General features: G+C 44.6%; 2 protein-coding genes across 15 annotated transcripts in view; one reads left to right on the forward strand and one right to left on the reverse strand.

The window, feature by feature from the left end:
• ZBTB20 (zinc finger and BTB domain containing 20) overlaps positions 1-27,743 on the reverse strand; it is a 668,337-nt gene that overhangs the window by 25,605 nt on the left and 614,989 nt on the right. For all 14 annotated transcript variants that reach the window (XM_043538684.1, XM_043538685.1, XM_007062083.4 and 11 more), the window contains one exon: positions 9,905-11,506. In XM_043538684.1, coding sequence (XP_043394619.1) covers positions 9,905-11,506 — 1,602 coding nt within the window. The remainder of the gene's footprint in view (positions 1-9,904; positions 11,507-27,743) is intronic.
• On the forward strand, positions 15,269-27,295 carry LOC102941641. The gene is made up of 3 exons (XM_037889528.2): positions 15,269-15,416; positions 16,332-16,445; positions 26,046-27,295. Exons 1-3 carry the CDS (start codon positions 15,269-15,271, stop codon positions 26,447-26,449), a joined length of 666 nt encoding a protein of 221 aa, XP_037745456.1. The 3' UTR covers positions 26,450-27,295.

Below are 27,743 nucleotides of genomic sequence, written 5' to 3' on the forward strand. Positions count from 1 at the left end.
CTTATTGCTCCTTGTTCTGGTCAAACATGGCAGCTAAACAATTTGCAAGAATAACTACAAAGGATATTTGAACACATAAAAATTCTTGGGCCAGCTGCACAAAGTCAAAGCTCATACAATGGCTATATCTCCAGCATGACAGACATGAGAATTAAACTATATTTCAATTGAACACCAAAAATCATGGGAATTAGGGATGTGGCCCTCTTATCACAGTGTATTCTCCACCCACAGCCAATCTAAGATCTTTCCCTACAGCAGGTCTAAGTTTTCCCTCAATATGATCCAGGCAACCCAGTGACCGGAAGGGTGCAACTGAGGGCATCATTTAGTCCAGTATATGTGACAGATTTGTCCAGATTAGCTTCAATTGTTCCATGTGATGTTCCACCCCTTACTTTGGGAGACAATTCCCAGCCTCATATACTGTACTATCAGGCAATGTTTTCATGATATTCACTCCACATCTTATCATTCATCTAAATCCCTAAATGCCACACCAAAAACTGTAACTCCTTAACTTTATTTCTTAAATCATACTTGGGGTAGTCAAGTGTTTTAATTCATCATGCCAAGAATTTATTGTCATTGAGAGGGATTCTAACATTTCATTTAAAAAGACTGTAATGGCACTTTTTTCTTTTTTTTTTGCCCATTGGTTACTCATCAATTTCCTAGCCCCTGGAGATGCTTCATGTTTTTGAAGAGATATTTCCGCTTTCTCTTAGAATATATGTGTTGGCTACTTTAAACTGTAATATGGCATAGTCTCATATCAACGTGCAGAGACAAGAACATGTCATTGGCAACATTTAATTGCTTGCTTGTGCTGTGAGATTAGAGTATACGGCTCAAACTCTGTGTCAGAAAAGATCATTTAATTCAGACTGGGCGGGGAAGGGCTTATACTTTTATTATGAGCCTTTATTCCTCTCCAGTTACTTTGCAGTTGAATGGAAAAGAATGCATGGGGCCAAATCAGTGGCTAGTGTAAGTGGGTACAACTCCATTGTCTTCAGGCATTGCACGTCCTTAAACCAGTGGTGAATCTGTCCCATAGCTTGCAAAATTATTGGCAAAAGCACTTCCTCTCTCCCGCAGTGTACGCCAATGTGGTACAAATTTATACCACTTGTTTTCATCTCTGCCTCTCCAAATAACAAACTCTTTCATCTAGGATTTAAGCAAAAGGTTTAGCAACCGTTGCCAGTCATCAGGGTCACAGGTTTGCAATAATCTGCATAGATAAACGCGGCTGAAGGGAGAGCTTCCTTCCCATCTGGTATGGCAAACAGCTAGGGTTTTGATCCCCGAGATCCTTGATGAGATTGGTAGAAAGAGAACTGCTGGGTGTGATGACCACATACATCGTGCAATTGAGCTTTCTGAGCAAATGAAGCAGAGGCCTGTTGACATCCCTCCATTTGCACTTCCCCATTTTACCTCCTTCTCAATGCAAGTACATTAGTCTGGATTGTACAAATATACAAAACTAAGGATCTCTTACTCCACTATAGGTTTTTTAAAAAGATAATAGCAGGTAGTGTGACTGACTCAATGCAAAACATGGTAAACACGATTCCTAAACATGTGAATTTCCAGCACTTCGGCTCTGTTTCTAAGCACATCTATAACACAACTGTCAGGCTGTAACGAGGCTTGAGCATGGTGAGTCTGCTGCAAAGATGGGATTATCTAACTGTGTCTGTAACTCGATTAATCAGCTCATCTGAACTATACCTCCTCAGAACCAATCTTGCTCCCACTGAAGCAAATAAGTGTTTTGCCTATTGATTTCAATGGGAGCAGAAGCCAACCCATTCCAATGCGTACTCCATACTTTCAATAGTTTACCTGTGTCAACCAAGAAATTCCCCATTTCATATCCTTCTGAACTCCTGTTCCCTGGCTTCAGATGGTCAATAGTTTCCTAGCCAGAAAAATGTATTCTCCCGCTCTCCCTCTATGTTTGCTACTGTTTGCATTATTATATCCTCATATATATTGCGATATGGTATTTATCCCATCATTTGCTTCAAAATCTTTGTGTGGGGTCTTCTCTCCTAGGAATCTCACAAATAAATCAATATTTTTTCAGATGCAAATTTATTTCCTTACCAAACAATCCTTCTATCACCTTTTCTTACTGAGAATTATTTGCATCAAAACAAGCAGAACCATGAAAAAACAGTTACTATCCTTTCTGTAACGCTTGTTCTTTAAGATGTGTTGCACATGTCCATTCAAGTGTAGGCCTGTGCACGCCCCAAGCACAGTTGCCAGAATTTTTTCCCCTAGTGGTGTAGCATTGGGTCGGCTCTGGTGCCCCCTGGTGCCGCATGCACATAGCACTGGTATAAAGGGCCCTGTTGACCCTGTGCCCCCTCAATTCCTTCTTTACCAGCTGACTCTGACTAGAGAGGAATGGGGGCATGTCTTGGAATGGACATGTGCAACGCATCTCGAAGAACAACAGCTACAGAAAGGTTAGTAACTGTTTTTGCTTCTTCAAGTGCTTGCACATGTCCATTCCAATGTAGGTGACTCCCAAGCAGTTGCATAAGAGGTGGACTCGGAGTTCAGGAACATGCTGACAGCAAAGGTCAAAGCTGGCATCATCTCTGACCTGCTGGGTGACGGCACAGTGAGTTGAGAATCCTCTACCACTATGAATAGCTGAGCAGATCTACGGAATGGCTTGGTCCTTTGTATATAGAACGTCAGCGCTAGTCTAACATCTAAAGAGTGTAGAGGTTGCTCCTCCCTGTTTGAATGCGATTTTGTGAAGAACACAGTAGAAAGGCTGACTGCAGTGAAATTGCAAAACCACTTCTGGAAGGAAGGCTGGGTGCGTATGCAGCTGTACCTTATTCTTAAAGAAAATCATATACAGGGGCTCCGACATGAGGGCATGAATCTCCAAAATCTGTCTGGCCAAGGTGATGGCCACTAAAAAGGCTAGTTTCCAGGAGAGGTGAACTAATGAGCATGTTGCCAGTGGCTCAAATGGGGGACCCATAAGCCTTGATAAGACGAGGTTTAGGTCCCAGGAAGAAATGGGGTACAACCTGGGGTACAACCTCTCTAGGCCTTCAAGAAAAAGAATAACCATCTCATGCGAGAGGACAGACTGCTTGTGGACTGGGGGATGGAAAGCAGAAATCACCGTGAGGTGGACCTTAACTGAAGAAATAGCCAAATTTTGTTGTTTCAGATGTAATAGGTACTCCAAAATAAGCTGCAAAGAGGAACACAAGGGCAGAACTCCGTGTTGGGAAGACCAGATGGAGAATTGCCAAGTAATTGGTCCTGGTGGAGGGCTTCCTACTGCCTAGCGGGACCTTACAGACCTGCTCTAAGCACGCCTGCTCCTCTGGATTCAGCCATGGAACTTCCAGGCCATCAGACGGAGGGAGCTGAGGCTTGAATGGAGCAGTTTACTGTAGTCTCGGGAGATCAGATCCAGATACAAAGGAAGCAGGAGTGGAGCCTCTGCTGAGAGGCCTAACAAGGTGGCAAACCAATGTTGCCTTGGCCATGCTTGGGCTATGAGAATGACCTTCATTAGAACCTCATGCACTTGTGGGAAAGGATGAAAGGTGTAATACAGATGATCTGTCCACAGAAGCAGGAAACTGTCCATGAGAGACTCCAGGCTGTGGCCTTGCAGAGAGCAGAACTGGTGGCATTTCCTGTTGATCCGGGTAGGTTTAATGGGGGAGTTCCCCATTGTTGGAAAATGATCCTTGCAATGTCCGGCCACAGGGACTGTTCATGGTGAGTGGAGAAGGACCTGCTGAGGGAATTCACCAGCTGGTTCTGCGCTCCCAGGAGGTGAAAAGCCACGAGATGGATTGAATGTGCTATGCAGAACTCCCACAGACGAATTGCTTCCCGACACAGAGGGGAACAGCATGCTCCACCTTGCCTGTTCTTTCTCCTCTGTGGGTCCTGCTGGTCTGATCGGGCAAAGTACTGGTCTGCCTGCTGGGGCCTGTAATGTTTCCTAGAAGTCGCTGGGGTATACAACCCCAGGGATGTCAAGGTTGCCCTGGAGTCCTTAGGAGTTTAGAATCAAGTTTGCTCCGAGAAGAGCAAGATTCTTCAAAAGGGAGATTCTGAGGGTTTGCTGAATCTTCTGAGGAAACCCAGACGACTGCAACCACGAGCTCCTACACATGGTTACAGCTAAGACCTGGATCTGGCCGCACAGTCAGACATGTCCAGGGCTGCCTGTAAGGAGGCCCTCGCTACTGTTTTTGCTTCATCGACCAGCGAAGAGAACTCCTGTCTGGCTTCTTGAGGCAGCCAGTCTTTAAACTTTTGGATGGCATCGCACATATTAAAGTCATAGCATCCCAGTAGTGTCTGCTGGTTTGCTATGTGAAGTTGCAGCCCTCCTGTAGTATACACCTTTCTGCCAAAGAAGTCTAGTTTTTTGGGGTCCTTCACTTTAGGCATTGCTCCCGACTGCCCTTGCCAATCTCTTTCATGAGCAGTTGAAATTACCAGGGATCCTGGAGGGGGATGTGAGTGTAAGAACTCGTAACCCTCCTCTGGCATGAAATAATGCTGCTTTGTACACTTTGCCGTTGGAGGAAGGGATGTGGGGGTCTACCACAACACCTTAAGTGGGTCCATGATAGCTTCATTGAGTGGCCCACTGCCATCAGGATGTCCAGTAGGCTATGAGAGGACTCCTTGACCACATCTGCCTGGATGCCCAGATATGAGCCCACCCGCTTTGAGGCCACCAGGAGAGCTTTGTGGTTATCTTGGGGAGGAGTCACACCAGCTGTCACCACAGCCTCATCCAGGGAGGAGTAGGAGGAAGCCAGCACCAACTGGGGAGCCTCCACCTCTCCTTCCATTTTGCCCCAGACCCACGGGGCCTCCTCTTGAAGTTCGGTACCAGGCTCAGTACCAGAGTCCAGATCAGGAGTCTCCTGGAAACGCACTGGTGGTGCTTTGCTCTCAGAGGCCATCAAGTAGGAGCAACTTGAGAGAGATCCCTGGGCAGGAGGGAACCACCACAGATTCCAGAAGGGTCATGCACTTGGTGGCATCCCTATGTTTGGGGCAATAGAGGAGTAGGAGTGCCTCAGGGAGTAGCGTGGGCGGCTATGAGGGCAAGAGGAGTACGACCCCATTTCTGACTCTGATGACAAGGAGTCTCGGTGATGCAACCAGGGCAGTGTGGACCCTGTTGGTGCTGGAGATCGGTGCCGCAGTGGTGAAGCCAGCAATGAGGCTATCAAGGAAGATTTTCCCCTAGAAAATAGTCCTGGTACTGGGCAGTGGCTGGGAGAAGATGGTTCCCTGCCTCTCAATGACACTGGTGGCACCGCCAAAGACGGAGACACTGGGAATGAAAGGAGGTCCTCGGCTGCTGCGAATGCTTCAGGAGTTGACGGCACCATAAACATACTGGAGCCATGTTGCCTGCCCGAGGTCGGTGCCTCCGGAGTCAGAGTCAGCGGAGCCTGTATAGGTGCCGGAGTTGCCGGTACCAGGTGTTGAGGTGCTGAGGTGGAAGAGTGGCTTGGCATGGATCTCACTCTATCCCAGTCTCCACGTCTGGCCAAATTTGGTGCTGGGGATTGAGCACTCTCCAGCTGCTTATTGTTTTTTTTCTTAGGCACTGGAGCCGGGTACTGGTGCCGAGACTTCCGCCTGGTGGCAAGCGTGCTCCGCACTGACGCCGAGTTACTCAGTACCGAGTCCAAGCAATTTGGCTCTGAAGCGGGTCTCAGAGCTTCCTCCATGAGACGGACCTTCAATCTCACTTCCTGGGCCTTTTTTGTGCAAGGTTTGAAGTTCTTACAGATCTGGCAGCAGTCCTTCCTATGTGCCTCTCCCAAGAACTTGAGAACGCTTGAGTGCAGGTTGCTCAATAGCATCGACTTGCCACAGGAAGCAAAAGGCTTGAAGCCTGGTAGCCGAGGCATGCCCCGGCACCGGGGGACAGATGAACTTCGCTAACTGATCAGGGAAGGGTCCTACACTAATATAACTAAAAACTGACTAACTACAAACAACTGATTAACTATTTACACTAGAAAGATAGTGAAAAACCATTGGGAAGTTTGCTGAAGCAACCAGAGGAGTCCCAGCAACTGTCATGGGTGGTAAGAACGAACTGGGCAGGGGTGTAAGGTCAGCAGGGCTCCTTATACTGGCGCTATGAGTGCGCAGCACCAGGAGGCACCAGAGCTGACCCGATGGACACCACTAGGGGAAAAAATTCCAGTAACTGTGCTCGGGGTGCGCACACACCTACATTGGAATGGACATGTACAAGCACTGAAGAAGAAACTAAGGTTACAGGAAACATTACTTTTCAGGACATGAATCCCATATCAGTTTTAGTCACGTTCACTTCTAAAATGCACGTGTTCCTCATTTTGGGCCTTTCTCCCATATTTGAATCTCACTAAGGAGAGTGGCGTGAGATACTGACCAAAAATTATCACAGCATGACATGAAGGAAAAGGCAGTGATGCTTTAAAATGTGTAAGGAAGTTTTTCTAGAGCTTTAATTTCATAATACTGCAGATCTTAGTTAAATAATTGCACTGTTGGATAGGTTAATGCCAGTCTACATGAGATAGAGTAGTGTATTGATCCTGTATGTGTGGGAGTGAGGCATGCGTATGTGTGTGTTTGTGTACTATAGCAAACCCCACCAACATTTAGTTTTTGGAAGCGTGGAAGCTGGGCAGATATTTTATACATTCCAGGTCTCTGAATTCTCATTTGGGCTCAAAGTCTCCTATTGTTTCCTCTTGGGACTGCATTTCATACAGCAAGCCCAATCCATAGCCTTTGCATTTTATGGTTCCCCACTTGTTCCCTGCTGCTCTGATGCCCATCTAGAGCTTCTTCTCTGGGATTCTTTTAACAGGCCTGAGCACTCTGACAATGAAGCCACTCCTCCAGCCATCCAAGCAGTGGACACAGTTGGTCTTCTACTCCCCTGGCTTCTGTTGTTTGGCCAAGGACCTAGTCAAGTTTGCACAGTACTCTTAAAGATTCCTTTCGGGTGTGCCCGGAATCTGCTCACCCATGTACTGGTTTTCAAGAGTATCTCAGAGGTCAGTTAGCTCCCAAATGGAAATGCAAGTCACTTGGGAAATATGTTAAGAGTTCCCCTTTGCCTCTTTGCCCACTGAAACACTTGTCACTGAAAGTATATGAATTTTGAAATCTCCAATCCACACGAAGAGAATCTTTGCTGACTCAGGACTGAGAACATCTAGAGCAGGGGTGGCCAACCTGAGCCTGAGAAGGAGCCAGAATTTACCAATGTACATTGCCAAAGAGCCACAGTAATATGTCAGCAGCCCCCCATCAGCTCCCCCACCCCGCTCCCAGTGCCTCCCACCCACGGGCAGCCCCGTTGATCAGCACCTCCTCCTCCCTCCCCGCACCTCCTGATCAGCTGTTTCATGGCGTGCAGGAGGCTCTGGGGGAGAGGGAGAGGAGCAAGGGCCTGGCAGGCTCAGGGGAGGGGGCGGGAAGGGATGGAGTGGGGGCAGGGCCTGTGGCAGAGTCAGGGGTTGAGCAGTGAGCACCCCCCGGCACATTGGAAAGTTGGCACCTGTTGCTCCAGCCCCAGAGTCAGTGTCTACACAAGGAGCCGCATATTAACTTCTGAAGAGCCACATGTAGCTCCAGAGCCACAGGTTGACCACCCCTGATCTAGAGAGTCAGTGGCAACTCTAGGTCAAATATTTAGGCAGGGCCCTGTATATTTCCTTAACTACTCCACATGTGATATCCTTCTGCTGGCTTGAAGCTCCTATTGCAACCTGCAGTACATATTCTTAGTTACTGGAACAGCTAACCCAAATGGATCTTTCATGGAAGAGCCATTCTAGCTCTGGGAATTGAGATGAAACTAGTTTATTTCACTCTGTGACTTGATTTTCTAATTTTTCTGAGTGAGGCAATGCCACCAATGCAGAGGCTTTAGCTACATATCCATGACTGGAAAGAGGGAGCTGAGATACTTGGTACTCTTTGGATTCAGGACTGCTTCACCATTGATTTGCTTTATATTTGGCCTAGAAGTGAGAGGAAGTGAGATGTATATGGAAATGCTCCACTTGAGACAAGCAAGGGGAACCTCATGTTGAATTGATTCACCTGGGTGCATTTCTATGGTTGATCCTGGCTATTTCTCAACCACTAGTCTAATGTTTTGCCAATTAACTACTATAGGTATGAGCTGATGATGGCAAGAGATCCTGAGACACAAGTGCTGCATGTAGAGAAGATTGGTAAGGGGCTGCTATGCCAGTTTTGCTGTGTCAACCCTGAACGCCACAATACTTTTATACATAACAGTTCCCTGTAGCCCAGTCCAACCCTGGGTGACCCTTAAGTGATTCTATAGTGTGTGTGAGTGGATCAAGGAGGGGCTCCAATTCAGCCTGATGATTTTTAAGACTGCTTTCTATGCATTTGCATGACAGATGTCCTCAATGCTGATCATGTGATTTACCTAAAGCAGCCTGAATAACCATCTCCTCTAAGGTTTTACAAGGCAGAAGTCCTTATTGCTGCTGTAACAATTACTGTTTATATAGCAAGTATATATATCAGTGTCACAGAGCTTTTATATATGGTTTATAAAGCAATAGAATATATAACCAATAATGTATATCTTAGATGTTTTAGAGCATGATTCACAATAGCATATAAGTGCTAATTATATAAAAATATAAACAAAAATATGTACACGCTATTTGATATATACATATATGCTAGGTGTGTGGAAGCGATAGCTATGTGAGAAATTGGAGAGGCACAAGAGACATTTCTCTCTCTCCTGTGATTGCCTCTGCTACACTCTGCCCATTCCCCCCATCCATATTATTCTAGTATTTCCGTGCTCACACAGCGCCTGTTTTGTTGATAACTGCTAGATAAATATTTCTTCCTTCTCCTTCCAAATGTGGAATTTCCTCCCAGAATTATAACTGCCTGACAGCCAGGATTCAGTCCTGAACCAAGGACAGCTTTTCCATACAAGAAATGTCATTGCTTTGAAATCTAAAGACTCTACAAGGCTAAAAAAGGGAGCTTTATCCCAGTGGGAAATATAGTTTCCCAGTGGGACACAAATCTTTTGCTTCTAACCCTAGAAGGTCCCAAGATACCAGCCTTTAATGTAGATACATTTTGAATGTATAGGAAAGCTGTTGTAGGTCATTTTTGCAAGGCTGTCTTGGCACTTATTTAGGCAGACCTGCATAACTCAGACATGGCTTCATCACTCATGAGTAATGCAACCAACCGAACCTCACACCACCACCAGGTATTCCATGCACACAGACGTACATAGCAGTGAATGACCCAATACTAATAACCCCTCCTCCAACAGAGAAATTCTATCTTTTATGGCTCTCTGTTAAAGATTCCTCATATTGTTTCTAGCAACATTTTGTTTGACCTTTAATCAAAGATTAACTTGTGCTAGGCATCACATGTGAATTATTTCCTTGCATAGTCACTTAAGACACATTTCATTGATATAGGAAGAGTTTCCTTCCCTGTATCCTTGACACCCTTACCTCCCTAAAGGGACCATCTATAGACTTAACCAGGAGCCTGTCCTGAGGCCCCTACTCATTCACTGACTTCAACAGGACTCCTCATCTGAGTAAAGGCTGATGGATCAGGCACCCAGTGTTCTCCCTTCCCATGTTGTGGCAAACACTAGTTATATTCTCATCACGGCAGTAACAGTGCCCAGAGATAACTGGAACCCTGTAAGGATCTGAAGGCTGTGTCATTAGGCACTGGCACGCTGGGAAATGGAATACATGTCAAAATCAACTGCATATTTGTAAAGGCCTGTCCCTGGGCTCACATATAAGCCAAATGGCCATGCACTCACCTGTGTGTACAAACATGTGCTTGACGTAGTTCTGTTTGGCGGTGAAAGTCTTGTTGCAGAGAGTGCACTCGTAAGGCTTTTTTTCACCCTGTCCACCTGCTGTGCTGTGGCCCGCAGATGGGGCCAAGGGCTGTGGGGCTGGCAGCTGGGCAGTAAAGGTTGATAGGCCAGGCTGGGTCACTGTCACAAACTGTGTCTGTTGGCCAGCTAAGGGCTGGGGCAGGCTGAAAAGGAAAGGTTTAGGTCCACTGCCAGCAGATTGTGTGGTAAAGAGGGCGGGCAGGTAGGTGTTGCCAGCTGTGCCAATGACCTGTGTGTTGCTGGTCAGGGTCAGCGGCATCCTCAGATTGCTGGTGAGGGTTTCTGTCTGGCGTAAGTAGAGCTGGGTGCTTGGCAATGGTTGAGCAACTGTTGTGTTGACAGAAGGCTGCAAGGCCCCCTTTTCGCTGTTGTTACTGACAGTGAGCACTTTGCTGTCCATTTCAATGTCATTGCTTCTGTCCGGCGAGGAAGTGTTGGCATCTAGGTGCTGTGGCTGGGTCTGTGTGCCTTCAGCAGGGACTTCATTTTGCTCTGCTTGGGAAGGTTCCTGCTGACCCTCTCGGCCCAGGTTAGCCATGAACTGCTGCTCCATGGAATCAGGCTCAGTCCCAATGGAGGAACTGACTCCAGAGTCAAAACTCTCCCCCTTGGGCTCACTCTCAGTGCCTTCGGCTTGGTCAGTGTCCTCAGTGCATTCCTCAGACTCATTACGCTCCAGGATCTGCACCCTCTGCTGGCCATAGTAGTCATAGTCATCCTCCATCTCCTGTTTGATGTGGATGTTGCCCACCAAGGTCTGGATCCGGACCGGACGTGGTTGCTTGCGGCAGTGTGTGGTCTCTGGAGTGGTGGAGAGGTACCGCTCCATCTGCTGTGAGCGCTCGTGGATCCGTGTAATCCAGCTGGGGTCTTCCATGTGATGGTCTCTGGGGAGCCCCAGGGCCGTTTCATGATGGCTGACCACTGCTCCGCTGTAGAAGGAGCGCTCCCCACTGCCATTCTGCATGGAACAGGCATAGAGAGCTGAGTAGATCCTGTCCACGCTGTGCTGCGAGTGGCTCTGCAGGTAGCCAGACTCCGTGTCACTGCTCTGCCCTGAGGTGCCCGATTCGGGAGTCCCCCTGGGCGTCTCCTGCCCAGAGTCCTGAATCACTGGGTAGACCTCCCCCACATTCTGCGAGACGATCCTTGTGCATTCGTCAATCACAGTCTTGATCTGCAGGATGCTGGCAGCTGTGAGGATCTGCAGGGCCTCTGACTGTGAGACCCGCAGCACCCCACTGTACATGAAGTCAATGAGCTTTTGCACGGACTGGACTGACACCACTGAGGGGATCTCGATGTCGCTGTACCCCAGCAGCAGCTTGTCCTGGAAGAAGGGGCTGCCAGCCGCCAGCACGCAGCGGTGGGCGCGTAGCATGCTCCCGTGGATGCGGACCGTCACGTCACAGAAGTGGCCACGGTTGCGCTGCTCGTTGAGGGTCTCGAGCACAGAATTGCTGAAGTTGTGAAGGTTGATGCTGTGAATGCGCTCTGTCATCCCCTTGCAACTGATGTTACCTGTAGCAAAGGATGAGACAAAACAGAGGGACAGATCAGGGCTTGTCCTCTACATGTCCACAGCCGGCTAAAACACCTACCCACTGGATGTACGGCACAGGGAACATCTTAGAGGTACCATAAAGGGGCACTGAGCACAAGGCATCACCTCTATGCGTGGAGACGATCAACTCCCCAGGGAAAAGATTTATCAGGATCTCTATGGGATGGATGAGTGCCTTGACTCTTCAAGAAAAACTAGACAAGACACTAAGGGTCAGATTCTCACTTACAGTAATGATCTTCACATCACACTGGTAATATGATAAGGCCATAGTTTAAAAATTTCTGGCCCTCTGTCTAGATCTGGATTTTGAAATCCCCAAAGTTAGGGCGTAGTTGGATCCTGTGTATTGTAGTTCAGCCCTTAATAAAAATGGCAGCCATTTGCGAAATCCAAATCTGGACCATGGTTTGGATTTGAAACCTTTCCAAAATTCCAACTGTTTGTGTGTCTGGGGGCTTGGTTTAGGTCATTCATTACTCAAAAGTGAACTAACCCTCGGTCAAGAATCAAAGGAGATCCATTAACTTTCTCCCCTATTTTCACTCCACCTTGGGGGTTTTGACACTACACCAGCTGGGATTAGAACTGCTGTAATACCAAGACAAAAGCTGTCTGAGGGTATTTATTGCCTGACCAGAAGTGGGAAGTAAAAGGAACCTGGCCAAAATGCCTGCTCTAAGGAGAACTTCTCTTATTTACCTCTCACTGCTTTTACAGCTGGCTAAAAAATAACTATCTTTTTAATCTCTCAGTCCACTTCTCTCTCTCCCAAGAATTATTTTGATTTAATATTGCTTCTCACTCCCCTCTCTTGTCCGTTTAGATCAGTGGTTCTCAACTAGGGGGTACGTGTACACTTGGGGGTACGCAGAGGTCTTCCAGGGGGTACATCAACCCATCTAGATATTTGCCGAGTTTTACAACAGGCTATGTAAAAAGCATTAGTTAAGTCAGTACAAACTAAAATTTCATACAGGCCATGACTTGTTTATAATGCTCTATATACTATACACTGAAATGTAAGTACAATATTTATATTCCAATTGATTTATAATTATATGGTAAAAATGAGAAAATAAGCAATTTCTCAGTGACAGTGTGCTGTAACACTTTTGTATTTTTATGTCTGATTTTGTAAGCAAGTCCTTTTTAAGTGAGGTGAAACTTGGGGGTACGCAAGACAAATCAGACACCTGAAAGGGGTACAGCAGTCTGGAAAGGTTGAGAGCCACTGGTTTAGATAACAAGAATTTGGAGGCAGATGTGTCTTCATATGTGCCTGCAAAGAACTTACCACACTCTGAAGGCTAAATAGATAATAGCCTTATTAATGAACCCTCACACAGTATCTGAGTGCTAAGATCCAAGACCAACGCAAATGTCACTGTTAGCATGTTTGTGAACATTGCATCAGAAATTTTCCCATCCCATGTCTGCAACCCACACTCACTGCAGTCATGCGCGAGTGCATGAGACACTGAAAGTGGAACTGACTCTATAAAATCAGTAAATCAAACTAGCTTATTTTTATTGTTTAAGAAAAAATGTAAAGCAAAGAAACAGCATCTAAGGTGATATTAATAACAAATGTAAGAATGTTTAATTTTTTGAATATATGATTTTTAACCTGCCAGTGTTCTTCTAAGTCCAACATAAAGAACATTTGGTCATTGTTATTATTCTCATCTTAGAGACAGGCAGCAAAATGCTACCAACTGCAATTTTCTGAACAATGCAGCCCCCTCTCACTCACGCCCATTCCTCCTCATTTACCCATTCCTGCTATCTCAAGCACCCTCTCTTCTGGTGCTTCAAAGAGAAACCATATTGGACACAGGTGGTTATTTAAAGTCTCTGATGATAAAAGGGGACCAAAAATGTCAGGAACTGGAAATTCTGACGGGGACAAGCTGCCTAAAGGAGCCTGATGCTTGCAGAAGGAAACAGGCCAGTATTAGGGATTACACTAATTTCCATATGAAACTGCTCTCCCGGGAGATGCTCATATGGCAGCAATGCTTGGGAAATCACTAATGGAATCATGGAGACTGTGAATTATATCTGTTTTGTTCACAAGCTTTGCCAGGACATGTGAGCTTTATCCCCGACTGACAAGGGCACTGGAAAGATACTGCAGGAACCTCACAGGCATTCACTCATAGATATTGCAGGTATCACACCAAGTAATGTGAATGGGTCTTTTCCTCCTCCTACACCAAGACAACCACCTCCCAGAGTCCTCCTGGCCAGCCATGGACACATCCTTATGTGTCAGATCACATGAGAATTCAAGATGAACTCAAGATAAAACACAAGGAATCTCTCTCCGAAAGACAGAGAACTTGGAGGCATTATGGGGGTAGGGCCCCTGCCGAAGCGGGAGTGTGCCATGGCTGATTGTTGAAGGAATAACACCTCCTTTCTTCAAGGCCATCCCTGGACAAGGGCATGAGGATGTCTAATTGAGCGGATACACAAGACATTCTCTTTTTCACAAGTTCTGCTAGGTCAAAACATACCTATCACAATCTGCTTTGATCATGAGGTATCCTTTTAATTCAAACCGATCTTTAAAACCAATTCTCCCTGTAATTGTGTTCCATTTTATAAAAAAGATATATTAAATAATAGCAAGACATACAACAGTCTCGCTTAGCCTCTCACATCCAAAAAACACTGGAGGGAATACCCCAGAAGCACCTGGCTGATTCTATAAACGTATGGTTTGATTTTCAGAGGTGCTGTGAGTCCCTTCTCCTTTTGATGCACCAGTGCAGCCCACATTAGTTTGGAAGTTGGACTTTTGCAAACACATTCATAGGAGAAGATACTTCAGTTCAACTTTATTTATTTCAAAGTAATTTAACGCTGGTGAAAGTTGCTGGACTGACAACCCTTGGAGACTGAAGTCTGCTGTTTATTCACAGGACAGGTGAACAACTTGAGCAGCATCAGGGAAGCTTTGTTCATACATCCCTCTAGCATTCCCATGCCCTAACCTGAAGAGAAAGGGGAATTCTGTATCTATGCTCCATTCAGTCCTTGGACTACAAGGGTATAGCTTGTTCAGGAAGGATAGGCAGGATACAAAGGCAGAAGGTGTTGCATTACACATCAAAAATAAATACACTTGTTCTGAGATCCAGAAGGAGGTCAGAAGCAGACCAGATGAACGTTTCTGAGTAAAGATAAAATGGATAAAAAATAAGGATGATTCATGGTAGAGGTCAACTACAGACGACCAAATCAGAAAGAGGAGGTGGATGAGGCATTTTGAGAACAAGCAATACAAATACACAAAACACAAGACCTGGTTGTAATGTGGGACATTAACGACCCAGACATCTGTTTGAAATGTAATACAGCAAAACACAACATTTCCCATAAGTTCTTCGAATGCATTGGGAACAACTTTTTGTTTCAGAAAGAGGAGGAAGTAAATAGAGAGGCAGCCATTTTAAACTTGATTCTGCCAACAGGGCGGAATTGATAGCGAATCTGAAGGTCTGGGTGATGTGATTATGAAATGATGGATTTCATGATTCTCAGGAAAGAAAGTCATGACAAAAGAAGAGTAAGGACAAAGTAAGGACTTTAAAACAGCAGATTTCAACAAACTCAGAGAACTGGCAGGTAAGCTCCCATGGGAAGAAAACCTAAGGGAAAAAAGAAGTTCAGGAGATCTGGCCTAAAGGCACAACTGCAAACTATCCCAAATGCAAAAGAAAGATAGGAAGAACTGTAAGAGGCCAGTATGGCTCCATCACAAGCTCTTTAATGACCTGAAAATTAAAAAGGAATCCTACAAAAACTGGAAACTTGAGCAAACTGCAAAGGAGGAATACAGAAGAATAGCACAAGCATGTACGGACAAAACCAGAAAGGTGACGGCACAAAATGAGTTATACTTAGCCAGGGACATAAAGGCAATAAGAAGAGGTTTTAAAAATACATAGGGAGCAAGAGAAAGACAAAAAGGTCCTCTACTTAGTGGGGAATGAGGGTTAATAACTGAAGACATCAAGAAAGCTGAGGTGTTTAATGCCTATTTTATTTCATTCTTCATTAAAAAGGTTAATGGTGATCAGATACTCAAACAACAAGGGGGAAGGAACACAAGACAAAACAGGAAAAGAAAATGTTAAAGAATATTTAGATAAATTAGATGTATTAAAGTCAGCAGGGCTTGTTGCAATTCATCCCTGGGTACTTAAGGAACTAGCTGAAGCAATCTCAGAACCATTAGCAATTATCTTGGAGAACGGCAAACATAGTACCTATCTTTAAAAAGGGGAACAAAGAGGACCTGGGGAATTACAGACCCATCATCCTAACTTTAATACCTAGAAAGATACTCAGACAAATTATTAAACAATCAATCTGTAAGCACCAAGAGGATAATAGGGTTATAAATAAGAGCCAGCATGGATTTGTCAAGAACAAATCATACCAAACTAACCTAATTTCCTTCTTTGACAGGGTTACTGGCCTAGTGGTTAGGGGGAAGCAGTAGAAGCGATGTATCTTGATTTTGACATAGTCCCATATGACTTTCTCATAAACATACTAGGGAAATGGGGTCTAGATGAAATTACTGTAAAGTGGGTGCACAACTGGTTGAAAGACTGTGCTCAAAAAGTAGTTATCAATGGTTCGCTGTCAAACTGAAAGGGCATATCTAGTGGGGTCACACAGGGTCAGTCCTGGGTCCGGTACTATTCAATATTTTCATTAATGCCTTGGATAATGGAGTGAAGAGTGCGCTTATAAAATTTGCAGATGACGCCAATCTGGGAGATGTTGCAAGCACTTTGGAGGACAGGATTAAAATTCAAAACCCCCTTGACAAATTGGGGAATTCGTCTGAAATCAAAAAGATGAAATTCAATAAAGGTAAGTACAAAGTATTTTACTCAGGAAGGAAAAATCAAATGCGAAACTACAAAATGGGGAATAACTGGGGAGGTGGTAGTACAGCTGAATAAGATCTGGGGGGTTATAGTAGATCACAACTTGAATATGATTGCGAAAAAGGCTAATATCATTCTGGGGGGTATTAACAGGAGTGTCAAATGTGAGACCCAGGATGTAACTGCCAGGCTCTACTCAGCACTGGTGAGGCCTCAGCTGGAGTACTGTGTCCAGTTCTGGGAGCCACGCTTTAGGAAAGTGTGGATGAATTGGAGAGAGTCCAGAGAGCAACAAAAATGATAAAAGGTTTAGAAAACCTGACCTTTGAGGAAAGGTTAAACAAACTGGGCATGTTTATTCTTGAGAAAAGACGACTGAGGGGTGAACCTGATAACAGTCTTCAAATATGTTAAGGGCTGCTACAAAAAGAGGACAGGGATCAATTGCTTGCCATGTCCACAGAAGGTAGGACAAGAAGTAATGGGCTTAACCTGCAGCCAGGGAGATTTAGGTTACACATTAGAAAAAACTTTTTGACTATAAGGGTAGTTAAACTGTGGAATAGGCTTCAGAGGAGGTTGTGGAAACCCCATCACTGGAGGTTTTTAAGAACAGGTTGGACAAATATCAGTTAGGGATGGTTTAGGTTTACTTGGTACTGCCTCAGCACAGAGAGCTGGACTTGATGACTTTATTCCTATGATTCTCTGCTGAAATGGTCAACCAGGGACCAGTACAACCATGTACTGCTTGTGAGGGGATTTTTGATGTGATGTGGACAGCAGGGGCTAGATCCACAAAGGGAACTTAGACTTAGCATTGCAGTGCCCTGTCGCCTAATGGAATCCACACCCCTGAGTTAGGAGCCCAGGCTCCCTATAGAATGCAGAAGGAACAGTTGGCTCCGAAAGCTGGGGTTCACTGAAGCCAGCAAACTGAGTGGGGAAATGCCTCAGCTGGCCAACAGGAAATACTGAGGAGAGGCATGCAGGCTAAGCCCCACTCCTCAAAGAAACTTAGGTGCCTGATTCTGATCCTGAGGAAAGTGGTGTTGGTGCCCTCTCCCTTTTAACCTAGAGCCCAGTGGTTAGAGCACTCACCTATGCTATGGGACACTCAGGTTCAACCCCCACTTTGCCTGAGATGAGCAGGGACTTGAACCCAGGTCTCCCACCTCCCAGGAGAGTGATCTAATCACTGGGCTCTATGATTTTGGGGGAGGGGGGGAGGGGAACTCTCTCAATCTCTCTGGTTGAAGTTTTTTTCATTTTGTATAAACACTTAAAAATGCCTGCTCCACAACAGGCAGAGAGGGGATTTGAACCTGGGTTTCCCACTTCTTGTGGTGAACAGGTAACACCCCCACTTCGTTTTGTACTCGGCTCAATCCAGTAGCACACCTATTGGAATAGGCCCCACAGGTAAGATAGGTGGGGGAATGCTTAGTTTGAGAATCCCACTGGGGTTTAGACATGTGCTAGGCTCCGGGCATCAGGATTTAGGCAGCTGGGTGCATGCCTACTGGCAGACATTTGGGTACCTGTGGTATTTAAGTGCCTATTGGGTTAGCTGGCTGCTGAGAGGGGGCTTTTGAGACTCTAAATTTCGGATTTAAGCACCTAAAGTGGCTGTGAAGGGCCTAAATCCCTCTGTGAATCTAGCCTCTGTCCTCTAGGAACTGGACTGACCCCTCACTAGAGTCATTTCATATACAAGCCAATGAGCAGACAGACAGTAATGGCTTTTGGTTACTAGCATCATGGCAAAACTTTTTGTTTGAAAATCCATTGTTTAGTGACTTACTACAAAACTTTCATTTATCCCCTTCCTTCCTTCCTTCCAATCACCACACCCAGGTTCCAAGTCTACAAACCTATTACAAATGTCAAAAGGATCCCTGGCCCACTGTGTGAGAGTGAGGGGATCTGCAGCTGAAGTGCCCATACCTATGAGAGCCTCAGCTAGAATACGAATAACTAGGACAAACAAGAGAGACTGGGGATGCATTGGACAAACAGGGAGAGAGTGGGGGCAGAAAAGCATGGAAAGAATATGATGAAGTTCTTTCTGGGTCTCTGTCTGCCAGTCATCACTAGATATAGCTGTAGCTATCCAAGGTAAAGACAATCCCAGAAAGCTTGAAAACAAATCATTTGCCACGTTGTCAAACATGCTAATACACAAAATCTAGTAGTATAAACATGCAGTTCACCCAGGCAAGCACATTAACTTTAGGGATTGGCCTGAATCAAAGCTCCAGGTCCAAACAGCACCTTCCACACTCTAAGGAAGACTGAATTCAGACCCAACCTTTGTGTCTGTCCCTTACCTATACAATGTTCCAAACCAAAAGTCCTAAGTCAGACACCGCCACAAAATGTGAGCTTTGTAGACTGCGAATCTAAAATAGACATTACTTAGTTACAAAGAATACAGAGAGGGGTGAACACTATATGACAAGCAAGAAAGTGTGTCAATTTCTTGCAAGCCCAACGTATCAGAATAAAGTGTAATGGAAATATGCTTACACACATACACACACAACAGTCACTGCACAGAATGCCTGGCACAGGGCAAAACACTGCGGTCTCGGTCTAGTCCCAGGCCTGCCACTCTTTTTAGAGTTAAGACAGTGGGAAACCTTTCTGTGAAATTTCAAGCAGTCTTTGTTAAGTGCTCCCTTTCTTTTCACCCAGTGAACAGCAACATATAGATCTTGACGGACTCATTCTGAGAAGCTACTGTCGGAGGGTTTTGTCCCTGTTCTGTGAAAGAAACTTCTGATTGGAGGGGTATTCAGAAACTGGGTAGGAAAGAAAGAGTGTGAAAATGCAAAAGCCATTAGATAGGCAATGAATAGGCATTTGCCCCATTCAGAAAGAAAGAAAGAAAATATTTTTTTTGCACAGATTATGCACATTTGCAGCTCTCCTGGGATTGGGATATGAAGCTGTCATGGTATAAAGGTGAAATGTATTATGTGCATGTCTGAAAAATGCTCAGTTTTCCCATAAGCAAATGTATTGATTGAACTGTCAGATTATTCACAGAAATATGCATGGAATGCATCCTCCACTGGTATGAAGGAGCACAACATGGATGGGAAAGCGGAAAGACTTCTGTTGCGTAATAAATGACCAAATGTTTAGTTTACTGCTTTCCTGAATCCAGCACTTCTCGCTGACCTTTAGCTGCAGGTGTCCAAAAAGAAGTAGGGTTTTAACATTAGAATAAAAATGAGAAAGAGACATTGATGCAAAGTACTATATGGGAAAGGGATGGCAGAAGGAAACAGCAGGCAACAGTCTCCTGGAAGATGCTATGGAAAATGTAGATAGTAGTGATGAGAAGCTGAATTATGGAGCAGTTTTGAATGTGGATTTTGATGTTCAAAAATATTGCAGAGAGAGCTGTGAAAAGTTTGGCAGTTCTGGCCAATAAATGTGGCCGTATGTTTAACATAAATGCAGAAAATGATCCCTGGGAACCTTCAGTAACAGTTTAGTTAGCAGGGGATGTAAGTGGTGCTGAAGACCGCTACGGCCACCCATTAGTGTTAAGTACTTTAAAGCTTGTTTACTGTAGTAAGTTTCTACTGTGTGGCGACAAGGTGTCCTCAACTGCAAAGTAAACGCTCGATTCTTCAATGCTGACAGCTGAAAAAAAATCACAGAATTTGATTTTCTATAGTGTTCTTCGTCATGATATCTCAAAGTTCATTACAATGTAATGACTACTGCATTGCTAGAGGCGCAGTGAGTGGGCAACCACCGAAGCCATTATAGCTCAGCAGTATCTCTACAGACAGCCTTGTACTTTAAACCTCTTTGACTCAGAAAGGGAATGGTGGGCAGGACACCAGCATTGTCCCTTATTCTTTTTTGAAACATACAAGGGGATCTTTAATGTGGATAACCAGCAGAGCGGAGCAGAAGGGCCCTGCTTCACTTTCTCACCTGAAGGGCAAAAAGAAAGATGAGCCTATATCCCAGAAGAGTTTTCTCTGCCGGAGTCAGGCTTTGCCTAGGTTTTCCCCAGTAGCAATGGAGAATTGTTTGGAAATCTGTCAGACTGATATTTATACAGTATTAACTAGACCTAGTTGATCATCACGAATAACCTTATACTTCTGAAAAATAGATGGGCCGAACCCCAAACCCTGCATCCAAACACGCTCAAACTTTGGCAGAGTCTGAAATCTGATTTTGGGCTTAGATTCAAATTTTGTAAATGGGCTTTGCTTTCTGGCTCCAAATACCCTTCAATTGGAGTTGCTCTAAATCAAGATCTGGAGGGTCAATGCTGCGTGCAAGAGCTACAAGGGGCTGGAGAAGAATTCCCCCTATTCAGTAGGAATATAGGGCTAATATAAATCCAGAACCTGGAGGGTGCAAAGGTGACATAAAGTCCCCCATCTCCCTGGGCTGTGTCTTCTTTGCTGTATCACTCAGTAGATGTAGCATAGAATCAGGCCCTGGACTTTTGACTTGGATTCCTCTCTTTTCTGAAAACATTGGCTGTGAGCTTCTTCGCCTGCATACCAAATGCCTGATCCTGAGAGGTGCTGAGCACCTCCTGAATGGTGCGGAGTATCCTGAACTCCCACTGAAGTCATGATAGGATCCCAAGAGGAATTTCCTACTCCCGCTACTTTACCCTTGGGATACATTCTGATATGCCTGTCACAATGCATGTCAGTGCTTCTCCTGAAATGTCACACTGGATAAACCTGTTTTTTCTCCTAATTTCTTTGAAAAAGCGTATTTAACTCTCATACTCCCGTCAGTGCTCATCCATCATCAAAATGCCACTTCCTACTCAGAAGGGTGTATAATCCAGGAACCTAGGAGTTTGGAATCCTGGGTTCTCTTCTTGGTCCTGCCACTTACTCAGTGTGCGTCAGTGGCCCAGAGACTAGCTCCTATATGCCCCATCAGAGCAAACTAATATAACCTTATTCTGCTACTTCCGCTCAGCTGGGTCCCAGCATAACCATCTGCTCCTCTTAGCCCACTATTGTTGCAAGCCTCTGCTTCCCTACAAGTATTGTTGGAAACCTGCAATTTCTGGTTCTACAAAACTGCTCCACAAATGCTGGAGCTACACAATCTTCTGACTCTTCAAAACAATTGTGGGAGGCCAATAATCCTGAACTCTGATTTACAAAGGGGGCCTGTGTATCTGCTATTTCTGCTGTGGTTACTTCAAGCGTCTTCTCTTTGCCGATTCAACAAGTCATCACTGTGCTTCTTCAGTGTTGCATTTAGAGCAGACAGAGGTGCAGCAGGTTGAGTACCACTTAGGAGGCTTTGCTTGATTCATTTCAGCACTCCTGCTCTCATTTAGAAGACAGTGGCACATTAAACCTGCAGTCCTGGTGTTCTAAAATCTAGACTGAAATACACTGGAGACTTAGTGAATGTGTCCCCAAATTAACCTTCTGAGATGGGAACCACATTCTCACTAAGACTCCGCGAAATAGCAACAGAAATCCTCCAGATCTGAAGATTTTTTCATTTTATATTAAAGAAATTGTCCAATGTTGCCCCACCCCCTCCAAATTGGAAATTTTACAAGTTTTCATTAAAAAGCAAACCCACTTCTGAGTGAAAAGGAACTTTATTTTGGAGTCAAAACTTGAAGATTTGCATAAATTTGACATTTGGTTCAGCTGAAGTTCAGCATTCACATCAAAACACACGAACATGTTGGTAGTCCTATGTTTTGAGGAGGAACCAGTCAATTTCCTAAATATTTTGAATTTCCTGAGTTGGAAAGGACCTAGAATGGAATGCTAATATATTTTCATAAAATTTCACCAAAAGATTTGTAGTCAACCCCTTGATTCTGACTGAGAATATAACACAAGTCCACATGATAAAGAACAGGTCAAAGAGAAAAGGGAACTGAACCCAGGTCTCCAAGTCCTCAGATAACACCCTAACCACTACACTATTTTTCCTTTTCATTTAACAGCTTGGGGGCCTGATTCACCACTGTTTTACCTTCCATTGATTTCAATGGAATTACACCAAAATACAACCGGAGTAATGCAGTTCAGTGCTTTTATATACCTGGCCTCTAGCAGGATCCTACCTCCTGAAGCCAAGCCTAGTGGGAGAACTTTCTGTTGCTCACGGGAATGATCTGCTTTCAAATCAAAATGCTCGAAAGTCTATCCTGTCTTGCTCAGGGTGGTCCTTATGACCGTGTGGCCTCCTCGAAAGGGGACTTTAAGGGGAAATGCTGGTAGGGAGCTGTGGGAGGATGGAGGAACATTTGCAAACTCTGCGTGAGAGCTGACCAGGAACACCCCGGCTTTCTGTTGCTTTAAAGGTTTACTGGAGTTTTTGCCTTATCATCTGCTTGAACATCTTGAAAATCAGTATCTCTTTGTATAGTATCTGTCTAAAACAAACACCAGATGACACTACACAAGTTGCCTTTAACCCTACCAGATTGTTGCTAGAATCAAAATATGTAGCAGTCTACATCTAACAGGAAGTACTGTATTTTTACTAGTATAACAACCATTAACATGTCAGTAATGTACTCTGTGTAAGAAAGGACTGTCTGCTAAAATCCGCCAAACATCTTTGGATTTTCTAGCCCAATAACTAAATCCATCTGAAAGGAAGAAAACAGCCTTTGCCCCAACATGGAATAAAAAACGTGGAAGCTCTCCAGGTGTCTGGCAAATGAGCAAGAATTTGCACTTCCCATTGATTTCCTATCTTTGCCTTGAAATCTTAGTTGAAAAGATTTTTACTTTTATTTTATGCAGCACAGATTCTTCTCCTTTCCTGCGCAAACTGTCCTGCACAATTCCCTGCTCGTCTGCCCAATTATGACGAATCCATTTGGCATCTAAACAAAGACTAAATACAGGATCTTCCTCAAATAAAACTGTGCGGTGCCCAGGATTTGAATGTCCTACCTCCAGCAAGCACAAACTCCCATGCTGGGGATGGCAGCCTCTCCATCGCCCCATGGGCTGGAGGAGCAGCCACCATGGTTCTACCCCATGCTCTGCCTGCAGGATGGGAGGAGGATTCTGCTTGCCTTCTGCTTGTTTACTCCAGCTTTGTGAAATGTTGTGGTGCGTGTCTTTCACTCTCTTGTGCCTCAGTTTCCTCATCCCTAAGATGGGGATAATACTACTGGCGCTAACCTACAGAAGGGATGTGAGCCTTAAATGACCATTACAAATTGTTTGGAATTCCTTGGATGAAAGGCACCAGAGACAGGCCAGGTATTAGCTCATCTGATTCTTTTAGAGTTTTTTTCTCCAGGCTTGAAGACACTGAGTTTTCTTCCTACACTTCTTCAATGCCTTCATCCCCACCCATGTCTCTTGACACTCTGCAGCCTACTTATAATTGCAATGCACTGGTTATAAATGGCAGTTTCCTTTCACAGTATCTTGGTGACCATAGGTTTCTAAGCGCCAATGACATGCCCAACTATTTTTAAGTTAAAAGATTTATTCCTGTTACAAGAAATAGGATTTAGCTCTCACATTTTCTCTTCAGACATGTACTCTTGGATCATAGGGAGAGTAGAAGAGATGATAGGTCCATCCAGCACAGCATCCTGCCTGTAAACAGCATCTTGCACCTTTACAGTTCCTTGCAATTCAGGGGAATGCTTTAAAAACACATGCAATGTACCTGACCTCTCCTCCCATCTACCACTGAAAATTGCCTCCGCCTTGGGGTGTATACCTTGAAACAGGCTTCCTGATTCCTTCTTCCATCCTTGCACAGTGGAACTGGACTAGCACTACTATGCTTAGGGCCCTTCATACCCACAAGGAGGCACAGAGCAGACAGGATTTATCCTATAGTCATTTGTATCCTTTCAATTTTTGATAAACAGATGTAATCTGTTTTCTGGTTTTAAATCACACACCAACTCCTCCAGCATAAATGCGCATGCGCGCGCACACACACTTACTTCCCTTCTCTCAGTCCTGTGCAGGGTTTGCTGATTTTTATCTCCAAGACTGACGGCAAACTGGACAGAAAACAGCAAGGAATCAGATGATAAATCAAAAACTCGAAGGCCAGATCCTTAGCAAGTAAAAATCAGCATAGCCTCATTGACTTCACTAGAGTTACACGGATTTACACTACGCTCCCCTCCGCCCCAGCGTATTAAAAAAGAAAAAAACAATAGAAGAAAACAGTTTTATAAAAGTGCCCTCCCATAATTGGAAACAAACAAAACAAAATGGCCACATGATGGCACCATTTCCTCAGATGAGAATTCAAGCTACTACTACAGCTACTGTCTTTATTACTGAACTTTTTAATGTCTCAATGAAAACTGTTTTTGCTGTGCTCACCTGTTCCCTAAGATACAGGAGTGAGACCTGCTTACACCAAATCCAGATTTGGCCCTGATTTCATTTATCTGCTATGGGTTTAAGGCTGTTTGACTAAAATCCGGGTGTTCTCTATTGCTAGTATTTCCCTCACAGAGCCAATTTGTATTACTCATAGGATATGCTGTACTTGTTACAGTGTATCATCTACTGAACAAATGAGATGGAGCCAACAATGCCCAGGAAGTTACTGTGTCTTTGAGGTTTTTTCCTTCAAGTTTAAAATGGAGGGATGTTTACTGGAGAAGGGAAGAATTTGCTCCCAGGAAAATGTGGGCTTCCCTAGTGATGTATCTTTCTTCTTTAAGGTCCTTATTCAAAGCCCAATGACGTCACTGGGAATGTTTTCATTAGCTTCAATGGACTTTGACCAAACCCTCAAGGTGCCCCTGAGAATGAAGCCCGATAAGAAAGATGAGTGTGGGCTCTTCTTGCTCTTTTCTCTGCATTTGACTTCAGGGATCTATATCATCAATGAAAACAGTCCTTAGGAGGGGAGTGAATGTAATAATTGGCACTGCTGCACTGACGACCATCTCCCAAAATGGTAACTGTTAACCTTTAGGCATCTCTGGATTTGCCCCTGTATCATTACCTTTTCCCAAGACTGGGAGGAAATGTATCAGTTTGAGTGTGGTTAAATACAGTAAGTCTAAAAGCCTGTGGGCTTTGGTTAAAAGGAAAATATACATTAAACCCCCTTAAGATAATTACCTGTTTAAAAGGTTTTTACTCAACCCAGTATCCCTCTATAGGGAGTATTTGTAGCAGTCTGTGAAGGAAAAGGAGGCTTTATAGGGAAGTAGTGTGTGGAATCTGTTTTATCTACAGACATAGTGGCTGATTGGAAAAACTTGGAGTGGGGAAGCAGCTTGTGAAAACCTTAGCCAGAAGTGGGAAAGGGGTTTCTGTCTGGAGAGAAGCTACCATCAGACATCAGGCGGTAGAGAAGTAACTGAGGGCGGTCAGACCACAAAGCGCTATATATACGTCCCACGCACAGCACGAGGAAGGGGAATTGCGCATGTGTGGTCCGATGGGCACTGCTATTGAAGATCTCCGACTCCAGACACAAAGGCATTGCCGCACCTACAGTGGAGCACCCATGGGGACATCACTTGAAGAAGAATGCTTTGTTTGGTTAGTCTTTTGATGTGTCTCCTTGATCTGTTAACTAAAGGGTAATTTTTAACTAGTAAGACCGGCTGCTGCAGTAGACCTAGACTCCAGCGGGTGCACGTGCGGCCCTGTGAGTAATTTTTGTTTTTACCGCTGCCTTGTGCCAGGCCGTGTTACCATAAGCTTGCCCCTGAACCCCAAGCCCTTCCTGAACGGGCTGACGGGGAAGCCAGTGATGGTGAAGCTGAAGTGGGGGATGGAGTACAAGGGCTACCTGGTGTCTGTCAACGGCTATATGAACATGCAGCTTGCAAACACAGAAGAATACATAGATGGTGCATTGTCAGGACACCTTGGTGAAGTTTTGATAAGATGTAACAATGTCCTGTACATCAGAGGAGTAGAAGAAGATGGAGAAATGAAGAATAAGTTTGTATATTTCTGGAAAATAAAGATCAGTTTTCACACACATAAAAAATAACATGAGAGAGAGAGAGAGAGAGATCTCAAGGGTTGGACTGTGGCTTTTTTATGTTGAGTTTTCAGAGAAAGGAGGGAGCTGTCTCCCCCAGAAGAAACACCAGAGACTAGGAGTGCACAGACAGCTATTGTGAAAGGTCCTTGTACAGCCCCATGCAGGAAAAAGCTCTGTGCATCCTTCCATCTCTGCATGGCTGTTCAGCAGCTGCTTATGATCTAGCCCATATGAGCAGAGTGATAGTGGCACATACTCAGCATAAGACATGATTTTGTTTCTGGACATTACCGCACACTAAAACAATTTCTGTCCTCAGCTACACCTGTGCAACCACAAGCAAAGGTATATCTCCAACATCACCTCGTTTAGTTTTGGTGTGATGGGAACTTTAAGTAATAAAAACAAATTCAGCCCTAGGCTACATTTAGGGTTATTTGATGTTATTAGACTGATCTATGACAATAAGAAGATATTGCCATTTTTAATATTCCAGTAAAACATTTGAAAAAAATTAGAAAAATTGATGTGCTATATATACTGACACTAACAGGGGATACTAATATAGTGGATAACAGTTATCACCTGTGGGTCAAATTCTGCCCTCAGTTACGTCCCACACTCTTCTCAGTCAAAAACATCACCTTAAGCAGGAGTTTTCTCTCATTCATGTACTGGCCTGGCCCTACCTTTTCCCGAATGACTGAAAGGGATCACAGCACAGGGTACACCTATTAAACTCAACGTGGTCGCATAAGGTTAAAGAAATTTAACTTCATAACAAGTTAAAGAAGTATGGGCTGGATGAATGGACTATAAGGTGGATAGAAAGCTGGCTAGATCATCAGGCTGAACGGGTAGCGATCAATGGCTCCATGTCTAGTTGGCAGCTGGTATCAAGCGGCATGCCCCAAGGGTTGGTCCTGAGGCCAGTTTTGTTCAATATTTTCATTAATCATCTGGAGGATGGCGTGGATTGCACCCTCAGCAAGTTTGCAGATGACACTAAACTGGGAGGAGAGGTAGATATGCTGGAGGGTAGGGATAAGATACAGAGGGACCTAGACAAATGAGAGGATTGGGCCAAAAGAAATCTGATGAGGTTCAACAAGGACAAGCGCAAAGTCCTGCACTTAGGACGGAAGAATCCCATGCACTGCTACAGACTAGGGACCGAGTGGCTAGGCAGCAGTTCTGAAGAAAAGGACCTAGGGGTTACAGTGGACGAGAAGCTGCATATGAGTCAACAGTGTGCCCTTGTTGCCAAGAAGGCTAACAGCACTTTGGGCTGTATAAGTAG

Source organism: Chelonia mydas, chromosome 1 (genome assembly GCF_015237465.2).
Source record: "Chelonia mydas isolate rCheMyd1 chromosome 1, rCheMyd1.pri.v2, whole genome shotgun sequence".
Lineage (NCBI taxonomy): Eukaryota > Metazoa > Chordata > Testudines > Cheloniidae > Chelonia > Chelonia mydas.